Below are 11622 nucleotides of genomic sequence, written 5' to 3' on the forward strand. Positions count from 1 at the left end.
CCAGGTGCCCGTTCGTGCCTGAAATAATGCACGGAAGAGCACCTGAGGTCTTCCTCCACCAGTAAAGCTGGAACGTCGTCATTTGATCTATACAGTGTTGGTGCGACTTAAAACCCAAAACAAACTAAATTCGTGTTGAGTTAATCAACAGCATTTAAATGTTCTTCATGCTTGGGGTCTTTTTTGCACAACTATAATGGTTATTCTGGAATAAAAAATGTGAGCGACTGAACTGAAAATTTGCACACAAGTTCAAAAGTACACACATCTAAAAATATTTTAGATAGTCCCTTCATGACAAAACACCTTGGTGAATGCTTTTAAATCTTTCCGTTTTCCTTGATTCATTATAACATTTTTATCTGGATTAAAATGGTAAGTTGCTTATGTGTAATACTGCGAATGACAAATTGGGCAATTCTTAAAAGCACCGAATTTGTAAAAGATTCTCTGTCAATTTCAGCACACTCCACACTAGTGTGATTACTGGTATATTAATACTCACAGAAAGCGGTAATTTAGAGTGACGTAATTATACCCCCGAAACGAAGTATGGGGGTATATAGGAGTCACCCGGTGGGTGGGTGGTTGGTTGGTCGGTCGGTCCAGTGGTCCGTTGCATTTTCCTTGTCCGGAGCATAACTTAAAGACTACTTGTTGGAATTCAGTATAACTTCATACAGTGGTCAAGCACATTGAGAGGATGTGCAGTGCACAAGAACCATAACTCAATCTTGACTAATCACAGAGTTATTGTCCTTTGTTACTTTTCCTTGTCCGGAGCATAACTTGAAAACTGCTGGTTTGAATTCAAAACAACTTCATACAATTGTCAAGTACAATTAGGGTAAGTGCAGTGCACAAGAACCATAACTCTATCTAAAGTAATTACAGAGTTATTGTCCTTTGTTACTTTTCCATTGCTTTCTTTTGTCCGGACCATAACTTGAAGACTAATGGTTGGAATTCAATATAGCTTCTTACAATGGTCAAGCACATTGAGAGGAAGTGCAGTGCACAAGAACCATAACTCCATCTTGACTAATAACAGAGTTACTGCCCTTTGTTACTTTTCCTTGTCCGGAGCATAACTTGAAAACTACTGGTTGGAATTCAAAACAACTTCATACAATGGTCGCATTTTGCCTATTCTACGATAGTTTTATTGGTAGACGGATCTATTGTATAAAATGGAAAGAATTTCAAAAAGTGTACAATTATTGTAAAACGAGCAAAAGACACCGCCCTGATAGATGATTAATTCCCTCAAAATGCCCTACACTTCAAGTGCGAAGTGCTACAGTGCGAAGTAATTCGGATAAATCCCCACGCCATTTTCCACAATCGGCGGGGTTACATTTGACTATTTTCTGGAAATTATGCTAAATAGAAAGAATTTATTGACTTGATGGCTTGAAATTGATATAGAGTTTTAAGTCATAAATTGCAAACGTGTTTAAAAAGTGCATTCACTTGACGAATTTTATAGTCTACGGCGGCTTGCCTGTAGAAGTTTTTACTAAAGGCACATTATGGTGCCCCAGAACGAATAAATTTTTATTTTTTAGAATGGTGAATCATGAACTTTTTTAACGTTTAAATGATGATTTTAGAGCAAGTTAAATTCTTGTTACCGATACATGTAAAATAATGTTTCGTAAAAGAAGTAAAATGTAAACAAAGTAATATTATGTATTCTATACAAAATACTAAATCACTATAACTGTTCAAACTGCCAAAAAGCAGCAGATAAAAAAAAATGGTTCAGGTAATTGGCCAATGAGTAACTTTTTGGAAACTATAAAAGTATACCAAAAATAAAAAAGTTTTTTTTTTTTTCAGAAATAAAAATAAAAGCCATTACACGGCATAATGGGCCTTTAAAATCACTCTTTTAATCTTACGGTTGTCACTAACCTCTCAAGCCAAAAGCTGACAAAAAATCTGACATTAAATATCAGACATAAAACCAATCAAAACTGGATTGATTAAATACATTGTTTATAAATGCTATATAGTTGAGACCTTATCGATTAGGTAGCGGAAAGTGTGCCAAAAACATTCTTACAAGTTGAGATATCGCAGTAAGCTATATTTGTTCATATACAATGTTTTGTTGTTGATTTAAGACAGCGTGATAAATGCTACCTTGATTTGAATAATGCAGAGTTAGTTTGGTCGTTAAAAGGAAATCATAAGGCTTGTAAAAATCAGCGAAGCTAGAGGTATGTTAAGTTTTATTTATCTTTTTTTTTCAAAATATTTTCTTACAGTTGTCAAACAATCGTTTAAAAGGTGCGTATAGCTACTTTGAATCTTTTTATTACGTACTAGTATATTTTAATTAGGCCTACATGTAAACGAAGATTGTTGTACTCCAGTGAACTTTCAACCCCCCCCCCCCCTCCCCCAATTTTACATTTACATATACACTTTATTGTTGATATTATTATGTCAAAGTACATGTTCAATTGAATTATGACATTTTGTCATTTTATTACTTTTTAATAATGATATCTTGATATTACATTTTTATTTATAATGCTAGTTCTTTGGTGATATCAGCATTTATAATGATATATATCCATTTTTACTGTCATATTATCAAGTTAGGTAGATAGATATTCTGATGAGTTTAATTCTAAGTACATGTTTACAAAGACAAGTTGTATTTTAATGATGTTAAATAGGGTACTTCTTAAAATCCCTCGAAACGCCAATGCTCGTTCACGCATTTATCAGTCTTAGACAATAAGACGTTTTACAAGTTAGTAATTAACTGAAAATATCTCTATTTGAGGACATCTGGATACTGATTATTCACGTGTTGTGCTTCACCTAGCAACTATCAATCGGGTGTGGTCTGAAAATACCATATACATTTGAGCCGCGTCACGACAAAATCAACATAGTGGGCTTGCGACCAGCATGGATCCAGACCAGCCTGCGCATCCGCGCAGTCTGATCAGGATCTATGCTGTTCGCTATCAGTTTCTCTACTTGTAATAGGGTTTGTAAGCGAACAGCATGGATCCTGATCAGACTGCGCGGATGCGCAGACTGGTCTGGATCCATGTTGGTCGCAAACCCACTATGTTGGTTTTGTCATGGCGCGGCTCATTTGTAGTTACGTAAACAATCAATATACATGTATTTTCAGCACAAAAATAACCCAAATATATCAGAGCTTATTGAATGAATACGTAATTTGCGTTCATTCATGAATAATTCAAACTTCTGTTGACTGTAACCTTCAATTGTATATCATTATCTTAAAGCACTTGTCTGTTTTTATAAGTGTAATACATATGTCTATTATTTTTTGTGTACTGTTTGTATCAGTTCTTCATTTTCGTTCTTTATGTCTGTTGGTTGTGCCAGATGCCCCTTCTTAATGTCTGTTGTTTGTACCCAATGTCCGTTCTTTACGTTTGTTTATTATCATTCCGGGAAAAGTACACGGCCTTCGTATATATCATAGTTGTTAAAATACGGATAAGTCGAACTTACGCATGTTTCACATTCTAATATTAGTAAAATCATTTTTCAGAATTAACTATGGCACCAGGTGCTCTATGGGACGAAGAAGAGTTACAGAAAAGATCGAGCCCAGTACCTCCGTACCCTGGGTTTGATTTAGATGGAACCTATAGTCCTGATTGTCCAGTTCCGAGGGTTAAATGGGGCGCTGAAGACTATCTGAACAGAAATAGAGGCTCGATTGATAACTGGGCGTTTTATGGCGAGAGCATTGCGTCACCAAGGCCTGAACCACGTTGTCCGACCAGAGAGTCCGTTGATAACTGGACGCATGGACGTCATGGAACAATAAAGCCGATAATAGATGGTTTTGCGTCTCCTAGACCGGAAACTGCCCCACCAAGAATTAAAACGGAAGCGGAAGGCATTGCATGTGTCAGTAGAGGTTTTAGAATGTGTAACCTAATTACAAAGTACGGGGAGTTCGGTGCTACTCCCCGAGTTGCCAGGGTGAAACCGGAAGCTGAAGATACAGCAACTACCCATAAAGGTGGCCGGATGAAAAAACTTGTTCACAGTTACGGGAAGTTACCACTCTCTGCACGTGGAGTACCACGTGTCAAAATTGAAGGAGAAGATAACGCCGACTTAGATAAAGGCAAGCGTATGAATAAACTTATTCATAGTTACGCTAAACAACCTCAGTCTGCACGTGCTGTCCCGAGGGTAAAAACCGAGGGTGAGGACAACGCTGATTTAGATAAAGGTAAACGCATGAATAATTTGATTCACAAATACGGTCGGACGCCCCTGTCCGCAAGGGCTGTCCCGAGGGTTAAAACTGAGGGAGAGGACAACGCAGACCTTGATAAGGGGAAACGAATGGACAGACTGGTGCATAGTTGTGAAACCTTACCGAAATCCCCTCGATCCCCTCCGAGGGTAAAACATGTAGAAGGAAGAAATAATAGTGTTAGAGGACGAGGCTCCATGGGGAAACTATTTCGTGAAATGGGAAATAGGACTTGTGTATTTCAACCAGGTGTTAAAAAGAAATCGTACCTTAAAACTGCAATGATGTGATTGTTTTAAGACAGCATTTACAACTTTTAACGTGTTTTTTCTTTCAGTATTATTCTCCAAACAATGGTGCTTATGTTGTTTTCATTATTATTATTATTATATTGTTTTTTTGTCGATTTTCTTTTATTTTGCCCAAAATATTCAATTTATACAGCTGTAATTCTGACTGCAGCCTACATTTGAAAATGCTTAATAAATTCTGTTTTATCATATACGGCGAGGAACCAAGGTTTCCATCATTTATTTTTAATACTTCAGGGAATAAAATCCACTGTTACAACAAAATATGTTAAGTGTTGTATGGCAGCTTTAACAACAACCCCGTACATATCTCAGTACATGTATTATGTTATCATATTTTTCTCACAGTATATAAACGATTTGAACCCCAACCGGATCTTGTGAGAAGATTTTAGTGTCAGCCATATTCTGCCACTTCACTTGTTTACGATATTGGTATTTATATTGATACTGATGGACGTTAGGTTAGTAAATCTATATTTATATTATAAGAGAGAAACTTTATTAAACGTCTAAGTTATGCAAAACATAAACGTTAGCACGAAGGCTATAAAATAATCGAAACTCACGAACAGCTTTCAGGTGATCAAAACTGAACACGAACAAAAATCCGTCTTATTCCAAGGTTGATTTAGTTAAACATTGAATTGTGATATTGAACTACTAAAGTAATCAATAACAAACGAAAATTTAGTCATATGCATAACATATTGCTGTATCTTGAACATAAATTTAAGAGTTTTACCAAGGAGGTCATTTCCGTAAACTGAACGTTACTTGCTGGTGATTGTGAACCCTACTTGTGAGTTTACGAATTTTATCTGTACCCTGACTTGTGAGTATTTATAAAGATTTATTGGAGAAAACCTTTACGTTCATTGTGATTTTGTATCAATTATTGCCAGAAAATATAAATGATTGTAATAGAATTTTAGTATATAAGGTGGGATCTAAGGTATTTACCGAGAATTGGTTTAATTAACTGATAATATTGTTATTCATTTGTGTAATAAAATATATAGTGCTATGTATATTCATGGAAGAATACAACTGTTCAGTAATGACGAAGAATTTCAATGCCATTATTGACCACATAATTATTCGCCATCCAGACTGCAACTTGAAAATAAGAATAAATAATGATCAGAATAAAATTTCCTACTTAAAAAAATTCAGCGTCACAGCCAATAACGTAAACAAAAAAAAGAAGTTTATAACATCAATAGCTAAACACTGACAAATAAAATTTCAAAAATTCACGAATTTTCACCGTTTAAAAACATGCCAAAATTGTCGATGCCTATTAAAGATATACAAGAATAAAAGTCGTACATGTCAGAAATAGTAAGTCAATGAATTTCAAGCAGAATGAAATCAACGGTAAGTGTAAAGCTTTCAACATGTTGAAATAAGTAATCTGCAAAAATCTTGTAATGATATTTCGAGGTTTATTGATACGTGACGTTTTATAATACTGCACGTTTGTAACGTCGCTTTTCATTGGATAATCGTGACGTGTATATAGTTTTATATACCCGGCTGTTGTCGACTCATGAAGAAATCTTACTTTTTTCTCTAAAAAATGGTGTTTGCTGTATTATAAATTCGTTATAAAGATTGTTGATAGGTTATATGGCCGTATATAAACGGCTGTTTGCAATATAACCCTCACCTAGCGGCTCGGGTTATATTTACAAACAGTCGTCAATATAGGGCCATATAACCTGTCAACAATCTCTATAACTAATAATATAACGGTCACGTCAAATCTAGCACCAATGCCGTTGAACTAAATATAAAAAAGTTATAGTACATATGTAATATTTTAGCTTTATATCTTTCCAAAGAAAAATGAATGGTAAGTGAAAATGAGGTTTGTTAATTAAGTATTCATATCAAGAAATAACTGACTTTCTGATTCGTATAACCAGCCACTTCATGCTGGTATTTTCGTAGACAGTGAAAACATGACGAAGCTCCATTCATATGCAGTTTTAGTTACTTACAAAGAACTAAAACATGTACTTTTCTCTTGTGACACAATAACTTCATATTCTGTACAATAAAATTTGGAACATACGACAAAAACACAATAAAAATCACCAAAAGTGACTCGCAAGTAATGGTTCAGTGAAAACACAAGTAGGGTACAGATCATTAAAATTGTTTTAGCAAGACGGGTACAGTTATCGGAAATGTCGCCTCTATTATTTACTATGTTTTATCAATATTCAAAGATATTTTCACAAGTGTCTGTCCGGTAACATGAGGTTAAGATAATAAAGTAAAGATTCAGATATGAGTTATAGTGAAGTACAACAATTTTAGGCATAAATTTGCTTGTGTAATCGGCGTGTGTTGACATAAGCAAAACATGAGGCGAAGAGCACAGCGTTTTATGCGCATATATTTTACGAAGAAGGTTATGGATGTATGTATAAGCAAAGATAAATTATTTCTTAATATGATTCAAATCTTAACTTACAGTTACATATTAAATTCAAGCCGATATTTAAAAGTTTAATGTGTCATCCCGCCTGATTGTACGTTTAGATGCTGAGATCTTCTCACAAGATCCGGTTGGGGTTCAAATCGTTTATATACTGTGTTTCTGGTCTTTCGAGAAAATTGATTCCAATATACGTACTCAAAACATGGGTTTTAAACGTTTGACTTCCTGTAAAATTTGCAGGAAATGACTAAATATAAGTAAAATTTTCATTGGTCATTTTAAGATTACAAACATTAATATCAGAATCCCATTGGCCATTCTAAAATAAGTAAAATAATATAAAGGATTTCTGAAATTGAATACGTGTCTAACTTTTAATTAGTCTAAAGGAGTTTCGGAAACGAACTTTCTTCTGCGGTTTCTCAGGTTTTTAAGTTCTTTCACTTTGACGTTAAGTTGATGGGATATCTAAGTTTGAATTTAACATTTCTTCATATACTCTTTATTTCCGCTTTTCAGCGATTACAACATATACAACATGAAATATATATACAAACATATGATACATGATTATGACAAATGTACATTTATATATTATTAAAGAGACATAATAATTAAGTTCAAGTTAAATGGTTTCATATACATGTATAAGCTTCTATATGATTATATTTCTATATGATTATATTATCATTATATCAAAGGTTATCTTTGAGCAATAAGTATTTAAGCGTAACAATAAAAAACACATTTATATAATTGTTTTATACATATTTCATATTTAAATTTCATTTGAGTTATCTTACTGATAATGCAATGTAATTATATATGGTTAAAATGCCTCAGTATTCAACCTAGTATCACACATCTTACCGAAACGAAATATAAGCTATGTAAATTAGGTAATACCGCTTAAATATTTTCTGTCATTTGAAGTACTTGTATTTATTTAGATAAAACGTTTAGTTATTAAAAACTAAACAATCGTATATAAACTTACAAGCACTTTGTATGAAGTCTTTTTGGAGAAACTCATCTATGTCATATATATCCAAGGCACGAGGATTTAAGATAGTTCTTAAAAACGTCTCGCTGTTACATCCTTTCAGGAAGTTACTGAATTCACAACTATATTGTTTTTCAACACTATTAAGGAAAGTTGTTCGAGTCTTTTTAAGTGAAATACATTTTGATATTACATGGAGATTTATGTCACTTGTTTGAGAACCACATTTCTTGCATATTTTCACATCACTTTGCTTTGCCTCAACAAGAACTTTAGCAGTACATAATGCATGTTTTATTGAGTTTAGAGAGTCGGAATTTCTCCATAATATTGATGGGCTTACATCGGTATGTAAAGTTTTAAAGCGTACAAAATCATCATCGCTATTCATTCTTTCTGACCAATGCTGTGTATGATATTTGCGTATAGCGTTAAAAACTGTTCGTTTCCATTGTAACTTGTCAGGAAAGATTGCTGTTTGTAAGTAGGATTCAACAATATGGAAAAGGTTATATTTTCTTAGAATTCTACAGACGTCAGGTATATATCCGCTTTGTCCAATAAACTGTCTGATTGCATATAGGTGTAATCTGAAATTAAATATTTTTCTTGTCAATAAATTTGAAGGCATTGTGCACAGTTTCTGCAGGAAATTAAGCTTTCGTTTGTCAATTTCTGCTATAGCAGGTAACCATCCCAGCATGCTTAGAGCCATATCAGTTCGAGTTCTTCTTGGAAAGTGTTGAATGTATTTGGCAGATAACCGGAATAACCTTTCCATCTGAAGGATATCAGTGTCTGTCAAATCATTCCATAATTCCGCTCCGTAAAAGGCAGTTGGAAATGTAACTTTTTTCACTAAAGAGGCCAAAAGTAAGGGATTCACGTCGCCAGGAGTCTCGTCGATAGATAGAATAGAAAATAGAGATGAGCGGCCTTTTCGGATACGCGCTTCTACAGCACTTGAACATTTTTGCGAATTGTGTAATTCAATGCCGGCGTGAGTAACCGAGTCCACCGGACGTAGGGAAGCACTTCCGAAATTAATATTTATATCTTTAAACGCATGTCTGCCAGAATTACCAAAGTGCATTAATTTGCATTTACTGTCATTGAATTCATATCCCCATCTGAATGCATATTTGTTCGCTATATTCAACTGGTGTTCAAGAGATTTAATGTTTGGCGACAGAATAACGATATCGTCCGCTAGCGTTGGGTTACCACTTCTTATAGATTCAATAACCGTTCCATGACCACTTAGCTGTAATGACTGAAGAAGTTCGTCTATAAAAAGGAGATACAGCCATGTTGACAAAATTCCTCCTTGACGAATACTTTGTTGTATTTTAAAGCTTTCAAACAAGATTCCGTTGACTAAGATGTGTCCGGTTAAGCCAGTGTAACTATTTATGAGCATTCTTAAAAATATTCCATGAATTCCAAAGTTTTTCAAATTTATGAATAGCCCATTATGTCTAACATTATCAAAGGCACCAGCTGTGTCAAGAAAAATAGCAAAGGTATTCGAATTTAGTTCACACTGATGAGCAATCGTTTCTTGAAGATTAAATGAAACCGTTAAGGGACCTAAGTATTTTTGGTAAGCATTTTGCTGCTCGTTTGGAAAATTCTTTCTATTGGCTTGGGTCAATTTATCTAATCGTTCGTGCAGTATCTTTTCAAATGTTTTGTATACTACGGGTAATAGGCTAATTGGTCTATAGCTTTTTGGCGCATCTTTCGGTTTTCCATCTTTGTATATAGGGATAACTATACCAATTTTACAGTTACAAGGTATATATGATGTTTGAATCATAGCAGAAAACAGTTTTTGAAGATATTTATTTAAAACATCACCACCGAATAGTAAATGCTCGTTTACGACTTTGTCAATACCCGGTGCTTTGCGCTTTTTAAGCGACTTCAGGGCACATTCGATTTCAGATAATTTAACCGCTTCAGATAAAATTTCATCGTCTTTATAGTCATCTGATTCTAAGAACTTTTTCACTTCAATATCTAATTGATCTAAGAATTTAGAGTCAAATTTTTCATTATTTTTTGGCGAAAATACCTGTTCAAAATAATTCCTGAAAATTTCAGCAATTTCATATGGGTCACGCGTGAGAATGTCATTGTCTTTTAGATCTGTTACATCTGAAGCTGATTTGCCATTTTTTCTGCGAAATAAGCTCCAGAAAAGGCGCATGTCACATTCTGCCGTTGTATTGAGTTCTTCATAATATTTATCACGAAACATGTATTTCCTCTTTTTGTGTATTTATAAAATGTCGCTTGGCAGATTTATACAGAATATAATTATTATCAGTCTGATCACGTGATCTCCCATTTAAAATCCATTGTATTCTTGCATTTCTTTGTTCAATATGGGCAGAATTTAGTTTTGGCGACCAGTAGGGCTTTTCATGCTCATTATAAGTGCTTTTTGGTAAGGCGTTTTTTGAGGCAAATTGAATTGCTGACACTATATGAGAATACAGAATTTCGATGCCATGAGGACTAGGAACAAAATCACTTAAATCAAATTCTAATAATTTTGTTTCTAGATAATATGAGTACATTTGAAGATGCTCTATGGGACAAAGAAGAGTTACAGAAAAGATCGAGCCCAGTACCTCCGTACCCTGGGTTTGATTTAGATGGAACCTATAGTCCTGATTGTCCAGTTCCGAGGGTTAAATGGGGCGCTGAAGACTATCTGAACAGAAATAGAGGCTCGATTGATAACTGGGCGTTTTATGGCGAGAGCATTGCGTCACCAAGGCCTGAACCACGTTGTCCGACCAGAGAGTCCGTTGATAACTGGACGCATGGACGTCATGGAACAATAAAGCCGATAATAGATGGTTTTGCGTCTCCTAGACCGGAAACTGCCCCACCAAGAATTAAAACGGAAGCGGAAGGCATTGCACGTGTCAGTAGAGGTTTTAGAATGTGTAACCTAATTACAAAGTACGGGGAGTTCGGTGCTACTCCCCGAGTTGCCAGGGTGAAACCGGAAGCTGAAGATACAGCAACTACCCATAAAGATGGCCGGATGAAAAAACTTGTTCACAGTTACGGGAAGTTACCCCTCTCTGCACGTGGAGTACCAGTCAAAGTTGAAGGAGAAGACAACGCCGACTTAGACAAAGGCAAGCGTATGAATAAACTTATTCATAGTTACGCTAAACAACCTCAGTCTGCACGTGCTGTCCCGAGGGTAAAAACCGAGGGGGAGGACAACGCTGATTTAGATAAAGGTAAACGCATGAATAATTTGATTCACAAATACGGGCGAATGCCCCTGTCCGCAAGGTCTGTCCCGAGGGTTAAAACTGAGGGAGAGGACAACGCTGATTTAGATAAAGGTAAACGCATGAATAATTTGATTCACAAATACGGGCGAATGCCCCTGTCCGCAAGGTCTGTCCCGAGGGTTAAAACTGAGGGAGAGGACAACGCAGACCTTGATAAAGGGAAGCGAATGGACAGACTGGTGCATAGTTGTGAAACCTTACCGAAATCCCCTCGATCCCCTCCGAGGGTAAAACATGTAGACGGCATTTACAACTTTTAA

At 35.3% G+C, this 11622-nt stretch overlaps 2 protein-coding genes across 2 annotated transcripts; both read left to right on the forward strand.

Moving 5' to 3' along the window:
- The first annotated feature begins 2052 nt into the window (after positions 1 to 2052).
- Positions 2053 to 4889, forward strand: LOC132744162 (uncharacterized). The gene is made up of 2 exons (XM_060732778.1): positions 2053 to 2225; positions 3551 to 4889. Exon 2 carries the CDS (start codon positions 3559 to 3561, stop codon positions 4561 to 4563), a length of 1005 nt encoding a protein of 334 aa, XP_060588761.1. The 5' UTR covers positions 2053 to 2225; positions 3551 to 3558; the 3' UTR covers positions 4564 to 4889.
- Positions 4890 to 10614: 5725 nt separating this feature from the next.
- Positions 10615 to 11622, forward strand: LOC132744170 (uncharacterized). Its single transcript, XM_060732789.1, has one exon. The coding sequence runs from the start codon at positions 10615 to 10617 to the stop codon at positions 11620 to 11622; it is 1008 nt and encodes a 335-aa protein (XP_060588772.1).

Source organism: Ruditapes philippinarum, unplaced genomic scaffold (assembly GCF_026571515.1).
Source record: "Ruditapes philippinarum isolate M1 unplaced genomic scaffold, ASM2657151v2 ctg4166_1_1_1_1, whole genome shotgun sequence".
Taxonomy (NCBI): Eukaryota; Metazoa; Mollusca; class Bivalvia; order Venerida; family Veneridae; genus Ruditapes; species Ruditapes philippinarum.

What these genes read in the sequence shown, in the direction of transcription:
- LOC132744162 (XM_060732778.1), top strand. Translation starts at nt 3,559, where the DNA reads ATGGCACCAGGTGCTCTATGGGACGAAGAAGAGTTACAGAAAAGATCG.
- LOC132744170 (XM_060732789.1), top strand. Translation starts at nt 10,615, where the DNA reads ATGAGTACATTTGAAGATGCTCTATGGGACAAAGAAGAGTTACAGAAA.